Source organism: Lotus japonicus, chromosome 2, assembly GCF_012489685.1.
Source record: "Lotus japonicus ecotype B-129 chromosome 2, LjGifu_v1.2".
Taxonomy (NCBI): Eukaryota; Viridiplantae; Streptophyta; class Magnoliopsida; order Fabales; family Fabaceae; genus Lotus; species Lotus japonicus.
Window position 1 is genome coordinate 66,891,172 of NC_080042.1, and position 20,329 is coordinate 66,911,500.

General features: G+C 39.5%; 2 protein-coding genes across 2 annotated transcripts; both read right to left on the bottom strand.

Annotated features, from left to right (window-relative positions):
* Window positions 1-676: 676 nt before the first annotated feature.
* Window positions 677-1,639, bottom strand: LOC130736892 (glutathione S-transferase T3-like). Its single transcript, XM_057588665.1, has one exon. The coding sequence runs from the start codon at window positions 1,637-1,639 to the stop codon at window positions 677-679; it is 963 nt and encodes a 320-aa protein (XP_057444648.1).
* Window positions 1,640-2,903: 1,264 nt separating this feature from the next.
* Window positions 2,904-4,272, bottom strand: LOC130735572 (uncharacterized). Its single transcript, XM_057587511.1, has one exon. It carries the CDS (start codon window positions 3,894-3,896, stop codon window positions 3,231-3,233), a length of 666 nt encoding a protein of 221 aa, XP_057443494.1. The 5' UTR covers window positions 3,897-4,272; the 3' UTR covers window positions 2,904-3,230.
* Between the last annotated feature and the right edge of the window lie 16,057 nt (window positions 4,273-20,329).

Below are 20,329 nucleotides of genomic sequence, written 5' to 3' on the forward strand. Positions count from 1 at the left end.
TTTTCTTTCTTTGATTTTGCTTGGTTGGGTTTCTCCCTACCAATAACTCATTTGGCAAAATTGGTTCAAAAGTTGTTATCAGCACATGATTGTGCTAGTGCTGCTAATGAGGATCAGATGGATAGTTTATTGTAATTTTTATTATTATTAATCTTGTATGTTAGTTTTTTTAAAAGAAAATAGAAATTATAGTGACAACTTTATCACCGCCAATAATTTACTGATAATTTAGATCACTAAAGTTTTCCGATGACCATAACAATTGATAAAAGTTACTGAAAGGTCAACACCTACAAAAACCATGTCGTTACAAAACCGTCAAAAAATCTTGGTTACTAGTGGTTTTGATTTCTTATCCGTAGTAAGTGTTTTGCTTGTCGTGTCACTATTTTATCATGTTATAATTAAATTTACGGTCGTTGTTTGTTGTCGTGTTTTGCGGTCGCTGTTTATGGTCGTTGTTTCTGTCGTTGTAATTATTCCTTTGTTGAAAGAATTTGTATCTCGACTTTTTATTTAATAAAATTTTGCTTTCAAAAAATATATATGCGAAACAGCTTATACTATTAGTGTATTCTAGATATAGTGTAGTAAAAGATCCCAAACAAATGCCAAGTAGCTATATTACCTTTTCTCTAATCCTTTCTGACCTATTGGGTAGCGTGAAGTCCTCAATTCATCTTACATCTTGTGGACGGGAAAATATTTGTACTACCTCATGTTCTGAACCATCGATTGATGTGTGCACCCCATCAGTAGAATGTTGTGACTGCTGAGAATAGATTGGGATTGCTTCTCCTTTCCACTTGGGTTCATCTTTCAACACCCGCCATGCATGCTCAAAACTGAATGTTTTAGTCTTTTCCATTGCATTATACAATGAACATGCATCAGCCATGATATCTCTCTCAGAGTAGCCGCTCTTCGGAGGGTTGGTAACTTTCTTGTAGCAACCGACAAAAGTTGAGACCGCTTTACTCAATGTATGAAAGCGAGACTTCAGTTGAGACCATTGCCTCTCAGGAGAACCTACTTTGCGGTACTTGTTGTATTGATGTTCAATCCTCCACCAAAAGGTTTCAGCCTTTTGATCAGTTCCTGTTACCGAATCCTTTGAAATGTTGAGCCATGTCTGAAGAAGAATTATATCGTCATTTTCGCACCATTTCAAGCGTTGTTTTTTGGGTTTCTGGCCATCTCCTTTAGCAGGGAAAGTAGTCTCATCAAGCTCATCAACCATACCTTCAAATTGTGTTTCAGGTACTTTTTCACTACTGCTACTAATTTGAGGGCTATAGGAGTTTGGTGGTGGTGGTGATGGATGCACAAAATGAGTTGGATTTTGGGAACCATCTCCAGCATGTGGTTGGTAAATGCATGGTTGCTGTTGATACATTACATATTGTAGATTTGGAGAATTGTTACCGGCATAATGTGGTTGGTTTTGGTAAAAGATTGTTTGTTGTTGTGAGACTTGGTATGGAGGTGGTTGTATTGAGACTTGGTTTGGAGGTGGTTGTTGTGAGACTTGGTATGGAGGTGTTTGATACATTGAGCTTTGTGGATTTGAAGAATTTTCAAGAGTAGTAGAAGATTGATTTTTCAAGTACTCACAATAAGCTTGAAAAGAAGGATCCATTGAGTATGTGGGAAGAATGAAATTGTGTGAAAGTGTAGTTGTGTAAAAAAGTAAAAAAAAAATGGTACAAACATCTTATTTATACTTGAAAATAATTAAACTTGAAAATAATGATTTTTTTTTCCTTGTTTTGGGCCAAACGGATACATTACAGTCCAAAACGCACCGACCCACTCACAATGAGGCATAAAACGCACCGACCCAGACTCAATGAGGCTCAAAACGCACCGACCTACTCACCATGAATCTCAAAACGCAACAGAACGCAGAAGCATTCTCGAAGCTTCCTTCACTTTACTCTCCCACTCTCTTTTTTTTTCTCCTACGGTTTCACTACCCAGTACCCACACAAACCCTCTTTCTCTCTCACTCTCTGGATCTGGAAGCTTCATTCTCAAACGTCAAACCCACAAACAGCTTTCTCTCTTCATCTCTCAAACTCACATCTCTCACCATCTTTCTGCCTCCATCCGCGGTCAAAATCGAAGCTTTGATCTCTCAAACTCACATCAAAATCGTTCAAAATCGAAGCTTCATCGTTCAAAATCGTTCAAACCCTCTTTCTGCCGTTCAAAATCGAAGCTTTCATCTCTCAAACTCACATCAAAATCGTTCACAATCGAAGCTTCCTCGTTCAAACCCGTCAATACCCTCTTTCTGCCGTTCAAAATCGAAGCTTCATCGTTCAACCCTCGTTCAAACCCTCTTTCTGCCTCCATCTGCGTTCTCTCTCACTCGAAGCTTCATCGTTCAACCCTCGTTCAAATCAGATCGGCGACATGCAAGAGAACGGAGGTTCCAGCCATCAGATCGACGACATGCAAGAGACCATCTCCGTCGCCATCACAGATCCTCTCCATTTTTTGTGTAATTTTTTTGATTTTTTTGTATTTTAATTGTTAAATCTGTGTTATATATTTCTGAAATTTTGGATTGTTGAAATTTCTGAAATTTAATGGATTGTTGTTCATGGATGTGTTCTTCCCTCTTCTTTTAACGATTTCTGTTGCTGAATGTAAGAGAAAAAACAGTTTTTTATTAAGCTTCAGCAAGTTAAGGAGCGTTGCTTATTTAAGCAACGTTGCTTAACTTTCGGATGTTAGCAACGCCACCTCAGCAAGCTCCAATGGGGGAGAAAAATAAGGAACGCAGCTTAACTTAAGGAACCATGCTAAGCAACTCCCGTTGGAGTTGCTCTAAGAGACAGTGAAACACCATCTTCAAAAACACATATTTTCACAAACACAGCAACATCTAGAAACCATTCTGAACTTTCCTTTCTATTGTACGCCAAATCAATACATTGATCAATGAAACAATTGAACAAAACAATTTTGAATTATTCAGAAACACCAAAAACAAACAGCTAGTGTCATCTATGAACATAAATGTCAACAAACACTTCAAATCAACTTAAGAAAACATTAAATGATCCTGAGATCAGGCTAATAAGTTACCAAACAGATGACTAATGATGGGCGGACATGCAGAATTGGCCACACCGTCGCCAATGTTTGCAGATAGAACCGCCGGTACTGTGAATGTCAGATGGGTGTGGCGAGAATCCAATATGTCTACTTATCATTACTCTTCACTGATATCTTAGCTTCAGCCTAGAGTTAACACTGCGAGGTGTATCAGGCCACAGTACCGGACCAGACAACTCTGAGTACATTTCCAAGAAGAATCTATCCACAATGTCAAGATAAACAGGGCAAGTGAGCAGAGAATAGTAATGAAGAACCTCTTCAATGTCCATCAGATGATCCTCATTGCTCATGTCCAGCATCTCCAATTCCCTCAGCTTCTGTCTCACCATGAAGTATCTGTGTTCTTTCATTCCCATAGAATTAAAAGATGAATCCTTCTGCTTTGTACTCTGAAGGGTTAAGCTCCTCTTATTGTTTTTCTTGGCAAATTCCTCTGTTTTCCCCTCCTGCATTTTCTTGCTTCCATTATAGACCTTATTTTCTTGCTGTGTTGGAGATGGCAATGCAGCTGCTTTCTTCTTGATTCTTCTCCATTCCTTTTCTTTTTCTTCCTCCCATTGGTCACTGAAATCAGAATACAACTTCTCCATGTCATGATAGCTGGTGTTGCTGTTCATGTCCATGGCATTCATTGCAGAAACAGAACAAGGAGTGTGTGAAGGACTTTTGGGAAGTTTTTGGTAGCCAGTGGAAAATAAGGACTTGAAGTTCTTTACAGTCTTTTGAAAGAACTTCTTGGTACTGGTAATGGAGCTTCTTAGCAGCATTGGTGATGATTGTAAATGAAATTATGAATGAGATCTTGTGGTGGGTACCTTTGGTGGTGCAGAGAATTGGGACAAAAAGATTGGATCTGCCTGTTGAGAATGTGCAAAAGTGTCTATTTTCAGGTTGTGGTTGATGATGATCTCTGAAGGTTTCTCTATGCAGGTGACAGAAGCAGAAGAGCCAATTAAAGGGACTTTTTAGCTTTTCCTTTTGGATCAATGATCAATGGAACTCTTATTTCAAAAAAAAAAAAAATGATCAATGGAACTCTCTCTTTTCTATCATAGGCTTCCATTACTTTTTTTGTTCTGTTTTTTGTCTTCACACACTCCTTTGCTTCCAAACAAAGACCCTACTACAACCTCCAAACTTGGAAGAATGTGACTCTTCTTTTGTCCTTTTAAAGAAATTTTGCAAGTTTCGTTGCTTTTACTTATGATGGTGGAGTTGGTGTACTGTAGCATCTTTGGGAATATGAAAGGGGTGGTGGTTGTTGAAATGGCCATTCTTGTGCAATTCTGGTCCATCACTAATTACTATACTTCTTGGCTTACTTTACCATGCCTCATATATGCATTAAATTATTTGGGTACATTTAGTTAAGTACTGTAGCATTTGCTTAAGTTGAATATGACAAGTTGTATGTATAGAATTCCTTCTAAAGTTGAAAGACTTTTGGTAAAGGGTGGAATTTTGTATATTAATAAGTAATAACTATAGAAAGTGAGAAGTGATTGAAAATTGAAATGGAAGAATCCATTCCTTGTATTGATATCGTATGAGTATATATATTTTTTATTCACTACTTACAACTGAATCATTAGTGTGTTAGTTAGACCAGAAAATAACAAAGAACAGAACTAACTTATATATATAGAAATATGTATAATTAGCCTTTTGTTAGGCATTAATTATTTGTAACAATTAACCTTGAGAAGCTATGAAACAACTTAATTGTTCTTCTGAGTCTAATTTTTGTTGTTTTGTTAACTTGTCACGGTTTTGATAAACAGCATTGACAGCTCTTACCTGTTAATTATTTCTAGTCTTGGACTTGTGTTGTCTTATATATGTTTGATTAATGGTATTACAGCTATGTTACATAAATTTGGACCCACAAATAAGATGTTTTTTTTCAACGAGACAAGTAGCATTGGATTTGATTTAGGTCCCTTCATGGGTTTTTATCCTATTTTCTTTTTGTGGAATTGTCTAAGTGACTGCATGTGGGTTATTAACCCACAATTTAATAGAACAAGATCTTTTATAAATAAATTAATAAATAAAATATAAAAAATTTAACCCACTTATTTTCAATGTGATTAGATGATGAAGTTATTTAACTCAAACATTCTAATGGGTCATTTAGACAACCCCTTATTTTTCTTGCTAAGATAGGAGTTTCTAAATCCACCAACTCGTCCTGCCTCATCCCGCCCCGGCTCAACCAATACTCCTTGTGGTCATTTTAGTGTGGGCTAGTAGGTTGGCCCGCCAAAAATATATATATAAATTGTGAGTATACTCTCAAAACAGAACGGGTTAGCAGATTGCTCACCTAAAACGAGCGGATCTACATGTTGACCCACTTAAAATTGTTTACAAATAGAAAAGAATAATGATAATAATGTAAAAACATAACCAACCCATTTCTTGGTGGGTTAGAATGTTAAAAGGGGTCGGTGGGTTCACCCAACCTGATGCGCCCCATTTTGGCAGGTTGGCGGTTGATCTGACGAGTCCAACTTGTTTTACTATCCCTACTTTCTCTGTATGCCTCTTGCCCAAATTTATTTAATAGTGTGTGTAAGATCTAAATTTGGTCAGTCAGCTAATAAATCGTTGCTATTATCTTCTCACTTACGACCGACCAAGTCAGGTGTACTAAGGGAGTACTAAGGGAAGACATTAAATGTGATTTTCCACATCAAGATTGATTGTCGTTACGACTAAATTATCATTATGGACACAAAAATTAAGGCCGACTATGAAGCACAAACACTTCCCAAATATGTAGTGTCATGTATTAGATACCGACACGATATTGACACTTGTATGACATGTGTCACACACCTCTTTGTGATGTATGGATAAATAGTATATTTTATGATTCCAACACTTGAATCGACACATTTTCTTAGTGATAAAATCTTCTAATTTATTTTTTATGTCTTAGATAGTACATGTTTGGTCTCAAAAACCCTACTTATTAGTTTGAGCAAATTTTATATATCCATTACAATTTGTAGTGTCATGTATTAGATACCGACACAATATTGACACTTGTATGACATGTGTCACACACCTCTTTGTGATGTATGGATAAATAGTATATTTTATGATTCCAACACTTGAATCGACACATTTTCTTAGTGATAAAATCTTCTAATTTATTTTTTATGTCTTAGATAGTACATGTTTGGTCTCAAAAACCCTACTTATTAGTTTGAGCAAATTTTATATATCCATTACAATTTTTACTTGGCATATTAATTTTTTTTATTTTATAAAGACATTAAAATCCGGCATAAATTAATCAATTATATGATGAATTATTCACTTAATATTATCAATTTGCATCATTGGAGCAGATTAAAAGGACCTCGAAATACATATGTAAGCAACATATAGTCCTGAAATTATGTTTAATATGTGGTGGTGATTAGAGTTTAAACAACCTAAACTTTTAATAAAAATTATTTGATGGAGTAAAAGAGTTACTCCTACAAATATAAATACATTAATTAAATTTAAACAAATGAAGAGTATTCAAAGTTACATGGAAACAAATCAAACAAATAATCCGAGAACATTTGCTATAAGAACCAAACTTCCACAGGATTGTTGTTTGTTACTAGTCCTATGATCAGTGATATGGAAAATTTTCTGTTGGGTAATCTTCTATTGCTCTATAGTGATAGCCTTTTATGTTCTTTTTCTTTATTTATGGATGCATGTACCTCTATAATGCATTACTATGGTGCATAAAATTAAATTAAGGAGTAGGATAAATACATTCTTTGGAGATAAAAGATGTGTAGATTTAAGGTAGGATATATTTGACTTTAGATGAATTATAGTACTATACATGAGAAAGACAGTAATATACCAGCTAGTTATTTAGAACTAGATAACTACATTAAAATTGGAAGATGATTGAGAAATTAAATAGAAGAACAACTGGCCAGGATTTGACCCAGACTAACCAACAATACACCAAACTTGATAAAGATAGCAACAGAAACAGAGCCTAGCCAAGCGAACAGAGCAAGTTTGATGGAAAATGGGACGCGTATGTGGAGTTTGGAAGCAGTCTGCATCCAAGAAAATTAGGAAGATGACTTTTAGTATACAGTACAAACTCGTGCTTAATTCTTACGGATACCATTCATTACACACACACCCATCTCATCTATACGGCTATGCCTTCTTTTTCCTAGCACATGTTTTCAACCATGTGTCCACCACAACCTCTCTCAATTCAAAGAAATAAAAAAATAAAAAAGGTACACACAAAAAAAAAGAGTATTTAATAGTATATACGTGAATGAACTCATATACTTTTTTTTTTAAATGAATGAACTCACATACTCACTCCTTTAAAGTTTTGAGAATGAGGATTTTGAGAACCTCTTTGGTACCTATGGGATATCACATGATTTCTCTTGTCCTAGAACTCTTCAGCAGAATGGAGTAGTGGAAAGGAAGAACAGGACCCTTCAAGAGATGGCTAGAACCATGATCTAAGAAACTGACATGGCAAAACACTTCTGGGTCGAGGCAGTAAACACAGCGTGTTGTATTCAAAACAGAATCTCCATAAGACCGATTCTGAATAAGACTCCTTATGAATTGTGGAAGAATACAAAGCCCAACATTTCTTAATTTCATCCTTTTGGTTGCATTTGCGATATGTTGAATACTAAGGATGGATTGCATAAATTTGATTCTTAGTATTCAAAATGCTATCTGCTAGGATATTCTGAACGTTCTAAGGGTTATAGAGTTTATAATATTGAATCTAAAACTATTGAAGAATATATTCATGTTAGATTTGATGACAAGCTTGACTCTGACAAGTCAAAGCTAACTGAAAAGTTTGCAGATATGAGCATAACCATTTCAGATAAAGACCAATATTCAGAAGTTCCTGAACCAGAAGCAACTACATCAGAAGATGCCGCTGTAAGATCAAGTTTTGATCGAGTAGTACAACTCTATGTTTTGATGATTACAAGTTAATCTTTTGGGTATGAACAATTATGGTACTCTAACGTGTTTTTCTGAGTGTGCTACTTACAGGCTCTGACCTCAATTCAATCTCACACAAATCAGAAGCACTGTACATAAAGAGTGACCCAAGCAACGCTTTCGCAACATCTATGTTCACTCTGAACAGTAGAAATGCTTCAGAAGATCTGAAGTTATACAAGCTCTGATATGGACTCAGTCACTTGAGGCTCTGAAGATCCAGACGTTCTGACAACCAAGAAACTCTGAAGGTTCAGATGTTCTGATGGTGTAGATGACTCTGAAGATCCAGAAGCAAGATGACTCTGAAGACCGTGCACTTCCCTCTGAGTTCAGAATCAGAAGATACAACGGACAGAGGATCTGTGCTTTCCCTCTGACTCTGATCAACCGGCTTCACAAGTTCCAACATGAAGCATTCCCCTGATCAGAAGTCTCCTAGGTTTAAAGGTCAAGTCACTTTCAAAGTACAAAAGCAATAGTACTATCCTGATGACCTACCTAACTGTATCAGCCACAGCAGAAGCTGGAATTTCCAGAACTGCCCTCCAACGGTAGCATTTCCATGCAGCGTTCAAACCCTAATCCTTGGAGTATAAATAGAGGCTGAAGATTGAAAGATGCGGTTGGAAGAATTACAAACGCGCAAGCTATACTCAAACTTTCTAAGCATTCTTTCATCTGAACTCATTGTGTTTACTATTAGCTTTCAGAAGCAAATCCTTTGTAAACATTCTTTCTTAAACAGTTTGTTTAGTTACCTTTAGGAGATCAAGGTTGATCGGATCCTAGAGAAGACTAAGAGAGTGAATCTTAGTGTGAGCTAAGTCAGTGTAATTGTTAGTCACTTGTAGGTTTCAAGTGCAGTTGTAACACTTTACCTGATTAGTGGATTGCCTTCATTCTAAGAAGGAAGAATTCACCTTAACGGGTGGACTGGATTAGCTTGAGTGATTTATCAAGTGAACCAGGATAAAATCCTTATGTGCTTTTCTATCTCTTATCTTAAGCACCTATCTGTTCTCGAAAGATTTTTCAAAATCTTTAAGGTGGAAGTTTTATCTTGAAAACGTTATTCAAACCCCCCCTTTCTACCGTTTTTCATACCTTCAATTGGTATCAGAGCGCAAGTTCTGATTACCATACCTAACAGTGTTCAGTGATCCGGGCCGGTGTGAAAAACAATGGCTACCACCAGTGAAACGCAAAAAGATGGTTACAATGCAAAGCCTCCCATGTTCGACGGTCAAAGGTTTGAATATTGGAAAGATAGACTTGAAAGTTTCTTTCTGGGTTTCGATGCAGATCTCTGGGATATTATTATGGATGGCTATGAGCGTCCAGTTGATGCAGAAGGCAAGAAGATCACAAGGTCAGAGATGACTGCAGATCAAAAGAAGCTTTACTCACAACATCACAAAGCTAGAGCAATTCTTCTAAGTGCTATCTCTTATGAAGAGTACCAGAAGATTACAGATCGTGAGTTTGCAAAGGGCATCTTTGAATCCTTGAAGATGTCTCTGAAGGTATGAAAAACGGTAGAAAGGGGGGGGGGGTTGAATGACGTTTTCAAGATAAAGCTTCCACCTTAAAGATTTTGACAAATCTTTCGAGAACTTAGTGCTAAAGATAAGAGATAGAAAAGCACACAAGGATTTTGTCCTGGTTCACTTGATAAATAACTCAAGCTAATCCAATCCACCCGTTAAGGTGATTTCTTCCTTCTTAGAATGAAGGCAATCCACTAATCAGGTAAGAGTTACAACTGCACTTGAAACCTACAAGTGACTAACAATTACACTGACTTAACTCTCACTAAGATTCACTCTCTTAGTCTTCTCTAGGATCCGATCAACCTTGATCTCCTAAAGGAACTAAACAAACTGTTTAACAAAGAATGTTTACAAGAGATTTGCTTCTGAAAAGCTAATAGTAAACACAATGAATTTCAGATGAAAGAATGCTTGAAGGTTTTTGAATATAGCTTGTGCTTGTGTAAATTCTTCCAACCGCATCTTTCAATCTTCAGTCTCTATTTATACTCCAAGGATTAGGGTTTGAACGCTGCATGGAAATGCTACCGTTGGAGGGCAGTTCTGGAAATTCCAGCTTCTGCTGCGTCTGAGACTGTTAGGTAGGTCGTCAGGAAGGTACAGTTGCTTTTGTACTTGGATAGTGACTTGACCTTTAAACCTAGGAGACTTCTGATCAGGGGAATGCTTCATGTTGGAACTTGTGAAGCCGGTTGATCAGAGTCAGAGGGAAAGCACAGATCCTCTGACCATTGTATCTTCTGATTCTGAACTCAGAGGGAAGTACATGGTCTTCAGAGTTTCTTGCTACTGGACATCAGAGTTTCCACTATTCAGCTTCTGGATCTTCAGAGTCTTTCACACCATCAGAACATCTGAACCTTCAGTGTTGCTTGGTTGTCAGAACTTCTGGATCTTCAGAACTTCTAGTGGCTGAGTCCTTATCAGAGCTTGTATAACTTCAGATCTTCTGAAGCATTTCTACTGTTCATGGTGAACATAGATGTTGCGAAAGCGTTGCTTGGGTCACTCTTTATGCACAATGCTTCTGATTTGTGTGAGATTGAATTGAGGTCAGAGCCTGTAAACAACACACTCAGAAAAACACGTTAGAGTACCATAATTGTTCATACTCAAAAGGTAACTTGTAATCATCAAAACATAAGAGTTGTACTAACACGATCAAAACTTGATCTTACAATCTCCCCCTTTTTGATGATGACAAAACCAAGATTTTTGATGAACAATTCTTAAACAATAAACTGAATTCACTCAGAGTTTAGGGATATAGAGTCAGACTTATCCTGATGTGAATAGTTTATCTTGCTCAATCTGAATCCAAGTCACAGCTTGATTCTGAGCATAGCTCCCCCTGAATCTAAGACTTAATGAAAACGTTAGAAAAATATCTAGATTCTGAGCTAAATAAAAATGTAAGAGTTCAAAGTGAAGGCGCGTGACATAGATGAAATAGAATAATCAGAGCGCATAAGAATTCAGAGTCAACGATAAGTGGTATCAGAGTCAACTATATATCAGAGTCAAATATAATCACTTCAGAAGAAGTGAAATGTATTCCTTGTATTTGCCCCACGACACATCTATGGTCATAACGGTGGAACTCTTAAATTCTCCAAAAATAAAAATAAATCACACTAACACAGCTTACACATCAAAAACTGGGTGTACTCCCCCTTTTTGTCATAAGCAAAAAGCATGGGGTGTGAAAAACTTAGCTTGAAGTACAAGGTACTCCCCCTTAGAGAAGGTCTAAGTTTAAGAAAACGGAGAAAGAAACGATGCATGAATAAGAGTTAAGCGAATTAAAGAATGGAGTTAATGCGGGAGAAGAACGTTTACCACCGGCCACGGGAGTAAAGAGAACTGCAGTTACCAAGGACTTCACCTTGAGAAACTGTAGGAGTAATAACTTCCAAGACGCGAAGGGAGCTTATATAAAGCGGGTTAGAAACGGGTAAGCTCCACACTCAATCAATATCATCAAAAGAAAATGGCATCATACAAGATAGCACTAGAAGAGCTCAGAAGGAAGGCATTTGAGGAGGATTTGTTCCTAAACATAAGGCATCCAGAGGGTACAAAAACCATAGCAGAGCTGACAAGGACACTGCTAGAAGAGGACCTGCGTCCAGAGTTAAAGAGAGACTTAGAATAATTCCTTGCCTTCGTGGAGGAAGTGCAAGAGCTCAGCCAGCTTGAACTGAAGCTGCTGGAAGAAAAAGAGATCATACAAGAGAAGCTCAAGACTTCAGAAGAAATTCTGGAAAGGGATGAGCTAAAGGTCAGTCTCAACAACATCCAGTATGCATTGGAGCGTCTGGAGAAGGAGAGGTCAGAGCAGCGCCAGGAGTGCAGAAGAATGAGGAGGGATCCTCCATTCTAGGATTTGAGGGAAAGGAGAAATAATGTATGATGTAAAAGCATAAGATTATGAAAAAAAAAGAATTTTTTTTTTTTTGCAATCACAGAGTGACAATATATATATATATATATATATATATATATGCATAAATAATCACAAACAAACAAAGCATAAAAACTAAAGAAAAAGAAACAGAAGTTAACCAAATAAAACAAAGTTTAAAAAAAAACAAGGAAAAGCGAGGAGATCCTGAAACTAGGGTTTATCAGATCGACGCAGAAGTTCCATCATCATGTGCTTCATGTCAATTAGCATAGACTCATGAGTGTCAAGACGCTGTTCGATGATGTCGAGTCTGGACGAGCTTGACTGTGTAGAGCTGGAAGGAACATTCTGAGCAGCTTGAGGAGCTGGAATGGAAGCAGAAGCAGCAGGAGTGAAGACCACCAGTGCAAGTGCTTCGCATCTAAGGGCTTCAGCCTCAGCTTCAAGTCGTTCTGCCTCTAATCTTGCTTGTTCAGCTTCAGCTGCTGCTTGACGTGCAGCTTCTTCTGCTTGCTCTTGCTTTCGTTTGGCTTCTTCAATAGCTTCAAGAAGCTTGTGTCTCTGCTCTTGTTCATGAAGAGCCACCCTTCTTGCAAATCTCTGCTTTGCAGCCTCGATCCTCTGATTCCTTTCTGCAGTCAGATGCTGCATCATAACTGGAACTTGAGCCACTAGCCAAGTGCTCAGACTATTCCACTCTTCAGCCACAGAATCAGCGTTCTCACTCAGGTCAGTTCGACCTTGCACATTGCGTAGCATCAATGAAGCTTCATGATTGAAAATATTGATGCACTCAGAGAGAGAGGTGGGTCTGAGGTGAGTGTAGGGAACTATGGAGAGGTTGGTTTCTGGAGAGGCTGGGTGATTGCTACTGTGAGCTTCAGAGGCACCTTGGGGAGAGCCAATGTCAAAGGATTGGACATGAGGTTCAGAGGCTCCAAGGTGTGGTTCTGAAGTGTCAACCAGAGGATTGGGTGATCTAACTGAAGAGTGGGTAGACACAGATTGTTCTGGGTCTGGTTGAACTGGCTCTTGTTGGACAGGGTTAGGTTGAGCCTGGTGAGCCAAAGGGTCTGCCTCATGTAAAGGATTGGCCAAGATAGGTTCATCTGGGTCAACTAGACGTTCAGGTCTAGGGCCAGGATATCTCCTAGGGCTTGGACAAGTGAGATAATACTCTTCTAGGGTAGACACCTTTTCTTTTCTGACCTCCATGAATTTTCTAATGGATTCAGAGTTATTGGAGGGAGATGAGTCAGCAACATTGGTTGGGAATGATACAGGTGTATAGGCTGTGGAGGAGTCTGTATCAGTGGTTCTGGCAGTGTTACGTGCGGATGCTCTGGGTTCTGGTTCTGGTTGTGGTTGAACAGGAATGGTAAGTTCAGGACCAGAGGGTTCAAGAATGATTGGTTCTTGTTGGATTGTGATGGGTGAGATTGGTTCATCTTGCCTAGAAGGTTGGTTCTGAAGCATGTTCCAGAGAGGTTCTTCATTTGGAGAAGGTTGGAAAAATGAAGACCTTGGGGAATTTGGTGAAGAGGTGGTTTGTGCAGCTGGTTGGGACTCAGGAATGGGAGTGAGTGGGTTTGAAGATTGTTTGAGCATAGCAGAAATGGGGAGTGCATCAAATAAATTCAAATCATCATCAGAAGCAACAACAGACTTACTTGATGATTGCGCTGATGATCTAGTCACTCTGGAAGGAGTTGCAGTCCTTCTGACCACTTGAGCAGCTGGTTCCACCCGGGTAGGCTTCTCCATTATTCTGACTTGCTTCTTTTTCTTTGGTGGAGGGGGACCATCCTCATTGTCACCATCATCACTATCATCTGGCTTGCTGGTTTCATCATGTTTTCTCTTGGTTTGGTCAGCCTTCTTCTTCTTCTTCAGAGGGACATCTGATTCCTCAGAGGATTCTTCTAAGATCATCTTCCTCTGAGCTTTCCTCTTGGGAGGAGAGTCAAACACTGGAGCTGGAGGCAGCAGTCTGAAAAACTCATCGACATCAATCTCATAGCCTTGATTCCTCAAATCATCAACGAAGCACCTAATTGCTTCAGGGTTGTCTGCCTGGGTCCACAAAGGAAAGTCGTTCAGAGGGACTCTTCTTTTTCTGATTTCAGAAGATGTGTCTTCATGAGTAGGAGCTATTTTCTTCTTGACTAGACCCATCTTCTTCAAGGAATTAGCAGTGAAGACATCACTGACGATGGTGGTCAGATCCTCTGTGCATCCAGTATTGACCAGATCTTGTACAAGGCCGCTCTCAATGAAGAGATCAGACAGCAATCTCCCAAAGGGGATATACTTGATGGCGGACTTGATGGAGGCAGTAGTCCTTGACTTCCTGATACATTCCTTCAGGTAAGAGAACAGGAAGAAGGGGAGGCAGAGTTTCCTCTTGTCTTGGATGAAAACTAGCATTGCCTTCTGGCAGAAGTTGATGTAATCTGGGGAACTGCCCTTTGGCCTCTCGTTGATACAGTTCAGCAGAATCTTGTGCCAGATTCTGAGCTTGGGATGAAGATCCACCACCTTGTAATTAGTCTTGCCCGGTTTGTAAGTGGTGTATAGGGCCTTGTTGGTCTCATCCTTCGTTTTGGGTTTCAGCTTCGATTCAGTGAATTGGAATCGATACCCACGTGCAGTGTCTGCACCCTGCAGATTCACGAATGACTTCTCAGTAATTATGATTCTCCTTCCAGCAATGTGGGAGACCACCTGAGTGTCATCGCAGTCAGCGTGCTTCCAGAACTCCTTAACCAATTTGTCATACACGGGTCCTCGAAGCCTATTGAAGTAATTTTCCCAGCCTTACCGTCTCGAGGTGCCCAGCCTTTAAGTGGCAATACCGTTGGTTTGTCCCGTCGCCAAGCAGAGTGACGTTATTCGGATTTGTGTCAGCATATTCTGCATTGGTACACAATGCATCTTCTTATGATTGACGTTGCATGACATATCATGCACTCTAACTATAGTTGTTGAGATCTGATGATTTGATGATTGAATAGGGTAAGAGATTCGATAACATGCTATGTATATACCTTAGGGTAGGCAATACAAAACTTATATGTATATATACAACATATATGTATACCCCCTTTATCGCATGTTGATTGTATATCTGTTGTATTCTGTAAGTTGACCCTAGCGCCTTGGCTTTGTTTGTATGTTTGTGTTTGGGCGGTCGGCCTGCTGCCAGGCGTCCGTCAGCCGGTTCGTGATGATTCGTTGTGCGGGAAAGACCCGGAGCGAAATGACTATTACTGAAGCTTTCGACGAGGACCCGGACTTCATGCCTGATCGAGGGAGGGTCGATGATAGTAGTGTGGGATATGGGTGGTTAGAGTCTTTTGAGTTGGTTGTTACTGTCATAGCTCTGATTCGTCATTCATATTTTGGGGCAGGGTAGGTCCCCGACACGTTACTTTCGTGTGGTTCTCCGTAGTTGGGAATCACATGGAGTAGTCGGTTGTAGAGGTCTGGAGGAGGCCATCTGGGGCTGACTATTCCCTTCTGTCACTTGTATAATATTTCGAACTAATTATGCTTTCTAAAAACTTGTAAACCTTGCCGTCACTTGAGGATACTCGTGACGATGCTTTTAGTTACAGCAGGACTGTAATAGTATTGTATATTAGTTTATGTTTATCGCATTTTGGGGTTGAGTTTTTAGTTTGAAATGTTCTTCATTCTAAAGGAAAACGAAAAAAAATATACCTGTATTTTCCGCTTTATTTTATTTTCAAGTTACTAAGTGACACCCGGAAATCGGGGTGTTACATTGTGGTATCAGAGCTTGTCGAGTCTTTCGAGAGTCTTTGGGGAATAGGTCTTCTGTGCTGAGTTGTGTGACTCTGCAAAGAGTAAAACCTTGATTGTCTGTCTGCTAAGCGATTTTCGCTTTAATTGATTAAAGTCGCTACCTAATCATATTGTATAGCTATGCATAATACTATCTTTTGATTGGTACTGACTGTTTGCTAAACGAATACAGAACATGGTGAACGCGAACCAACTTTCTGAGATGGTGGCCACTTTGGTCCAAGCGATGACTGTACAAACGAATGACAATGCACAGAGGCGTGCTACTGAGGACGCACGCGAGCTACACCTGCATCAGAGAGAAGCATCTCTGGACCAGAGCAGGGGATTGAATAATTTCAGAAGAAAGAATCCACCCAAGTTCACGGGTGGGACTGACCCGGACGAGGCGGATCTCTGGATCCAAGAGATAGAGAAGATTTTCGAGGTGCTGCGGACTGCTGAAGGGGCCAAGGTGGGCCTGGCAACTTATCTACTGCTGGGCGATGCTGAGTACTGGTGGAGGGGCGCTAGAGGGATGATGGAGGCAAACCATGTTGAGGTGAACTGGAATTCTTTTCGTGCTGCTTTTCTGGAGAAGTATTTTCCTGATAGTGCTCGTGACGAGCGTGAGTCGCAGTTTCTGACTCTTCGTCAAGGGAGCATGACTATTCCGGAATATGCTGCTAAGTTGGAATCTTTGGCCAAACACTTCCTATTTTTCCGTGATCAGGTTGATGAAGCCTATATGTGCAAGCGCTTTGTGAGGGGACTGAGAGCTGACATTGAAGACTCAGTGAGACCGTTAGGGATTGTGCGGTTTCAGGCTTTGGTTGAGAAGGCTACAGAGGTAGAATTGATGAAGAACAAGAGGTTGAACAGAGCTGGAGTTGGGGGACCGATGAGGTCGGGTTCCCATAATTTTCAGGGAAAAGGAAAGTTTCAGATGAAGAAGCCTTATCAGCGTCCTACGGGGGAAGGGTTTACCCCAGGACCGTACAGGCCTACGATTGCTGCTGCGGGAGGAGCAGGAAGCCAAGCTGGGAGCCGTGAGATAACATGTTTCAAGTGCGGGGAGATTGGGCACTACTCCACGAAATGCCCGAAGGGGAAGCCGAGGTGTTTCAAGTGTGATCTACCAGGACATCTGGCCAACAACTGCAAGACACCCAAGGTTGAGCAATTTGTTAACACCGTAAGGGGAAAGCGCCCTGCTGCTAAAGGAAGGGTTTATATCATGGACGGTGAAGGAACTGAGGGGTTAACCAGAGGAGAGCGCAAGAACGATGGTAACCTTCTAACTATTCTTTCTCATTCTAGTACAACATGCTCTTCATTACTCTCGTAGAATGTGCAACACACCTAACTAGCTTTTACGGTTTGAACTTGACTTATAGTTATTACAACTACTAAGACTTTATTTGACTGTTACTCGTGTTTTAACTATAAAAGTTACACGAGGTTTAGAATGACACGCTAAGCCTAGAAAGTAGTCTTGCACCGATGCGTTTATAAGGAAGCTAGAAGCTGAAGAATGAATCTTAGAGAAATTCCTTATGGGCATTATACGTGTTATGTTGAGGGTGTGTGATTCCGTAGCGGAATCGTTAGGAACTTGATATCATGATATTTGTGGTTACTGGATGTTAGGAACTCATTGACTGTTCCAGTGGGTTTTTCTAAATTTCCACCTTCGATGTATTAGGCATGATCAACTTAATATTGAGGGGGTGCTATTCGGAATCACAGCTGGTCATGGACTTTGATAGAAGGATGTGTAAAATTAATTTGAATTGATCGAGGATTAGTCGGATTTGAGAGGAAAGTTCGTGTTAAGTAATTGATTTTCTTTGGGAAGGAGTTGTAGCTTTAGGAAATGAATATTCATTTAAGAAGTGTTGGAGAGTTAAAGGATATTGGTGGCCTAAACTTAGTGAAGGTTTAGATTTTAAGCCAATTGATTTTATCCCAAACGCGTGAGACATGAAGTCTTGTCAGGTTCTGATCGAGAGACTAAGTGTTGGATTGATTGGAGGATGATCAAGTTACAGAAAGGAAGATGTTAGTAATAAGAGGAATACCTGAGGTTGTTATATTTGGACGAGTTTCGTAGAGTTTAAGAGTCAATGGAACTTTGTTGTGGTTTTCGGTGACGCATGCTAGGGTTAGCATTTACGATTGTAGTAAAACCTCGGAAAGTTGAAGGATCATATGATAAAATGACTAGTTAAGTCCCTTGAGGTATAGTTATGATTTAATCTTCTATAGGATAAGTCTCGATTTGTGCGAAGTGTTATGGATTTCAGTAAGTGTAAATAGGTTTGAGTGAGGGAAGTTTTGAGGAAGAAGACGATAATAATGGATTGTTAGATATTAAGATGAGGATTATCTTATAAGTTGTTGATAAATTGATGTTGAAGGGGATAAGATTAGTGAAGGACAAGAAATAAGGACATAAGTCGAGTTTTAATTCGAATAGTGACTAAGTAGAAGTTTGATTTCTTGGTGTGTGTAAAGATAGTTACGAATTTGGAGGTGTTTTAATGGACTAGCAGTTTCCAAGGGGATGATTCGTCTAGGAGTTATCGAACGATCAAGTGGAGTTTTGGACTGTAGATGAAGATCACGAGGACAAGTTGAGTATTTACTTTGAAATGGCAGAGAGGCACCGAGTTTAAGAAAAATTTCGGACGACCGAAAGTAAATAAGCAAGTGGCTAAGATTGTGCGACTGCACGGCGTGCCAACCAGTATTATTTCAAGCAGAGACCCGACACATGTAATTGAGCCAGACAACGTTGAACTGAAGGATGATTTGACTTTTGAGGCACCACTGATTCGTATTGGGGATAGAAGAGTGAAACAGCTGAGTGGATATGGAACAACGACACGGGAGACGCTACATGGGAATTGGAAGACAAGATCAAGGAACAGTATCCCATACTTTTCGCAGAACTCAGAGTTTCGAGGACGAAAATTTCTTTTTGGAGGGGAGTATTGTAAGACCTGGATTTACAGAACTAGTTACTTTTCCGACTCACGCATAGGATTAGTGTAAGCGTGACAGGAGTTCGCCGTTGAGAAAGATTAATGAAGAAGAAAGTTCAGGAATTGCTTGAGGAATGTTTCATAGTCGTTTTAGGAGTTAGTACGAGTCGTCTGCACACCTGCCTTATGGCGAGAGTGTCCAGAATAGGCTAATTCCGCTCTTAAAGCAACGTTTAAGCGAAATTCTAAATCCTTGGAAAAATAAGAAGTTCTCTTTATTTTTCCTTCGACCAGTGTTTCATTTCGGAACCCTGGACTATACGCACGATAGTATTCACTTCTCGGAAGTCCGACGACGCTAATTTCTTTGCTTCAAAAACCCTAAATTCAATCACTGAATGAAGACTTTTTCTATTCGGAGCTTTTAACGGAGTTTCCATCCACGTTGCCAGATTTGTTTCGATGTTTCCAATCTTTCTTCAGAACGAAGTTTTGTCATCTGATCTTCACAGCAAAAAGTAGTTTTTCGAGGCAATTTAACTTACACCGCTTTTGGAGTTTTAGAGATCGTTTTTCCCTAATTCTAGAGATTTGTTTTGAGTTCCGGAATTCTGTCGCCAGAATCTCGCTTAGAATTCACCGATGAACGTGTTGCAAAAATCGGAATCGCGAAATTTTCATTTTCCCGCGATTTCACCTTCCTATAAATAGTAAAAAAATCAAAAATATCTCCCATTTCTACCATCGAAGCCGCGAGTTGAGGAGAGAAAAGAGGAGAGGAGATTTTCGCTGAAACTCGACCAATCTTCGAGTTGTTTGTCCCTACTTCAAGGTATCGAGGTAACTAGCTTGATTCTTACCTCTGATCATTGTTTCTACTGCGTTTCTATATCTCTTTCTGTGCTCAAAGTTTCGAGCTTTTCGTAAAACTGTCCGTTTTTCTTGATTTTGCGCTTGGGATATATTCTGTACTCGCCCAACAACCTAGAACACTCGCCGTTGTTCGCCGATTTTGATCGAGTTGTCCAAGATCTGAAAAACTGTGTAAAAACCTTTTTGTGCACATATCGAAACTTTAATGTCGAAAAGTCGCAATCCGACTTCGTGGCTTTAGGATTAGTTGCTACAAATGTCGTTAGGAACATCGCTATCAAATTTGTTTTCCGAAATCTTAACTTTGAGTTTTTAAGCTTTTATTTTGGACCAAAACGCCCCTGGATAGTCGTATTTTGACTCGGTTGTTCTAAAATTTTTCCGAAAGTTTCTTTACCCTAGTTTTACCCTAAAACTACCTTGTAATTAAATTAGATCGAAGAAAAAGCGCCGGAGCCTTTTTCCTCTTGTGGCCGAGAGCATGTTTGTGTGGGGGGAGAGTTTTTCGTTTGCGAAAACTTGCCCTTTCATACTCGATTGTTGTATTCTGAAGC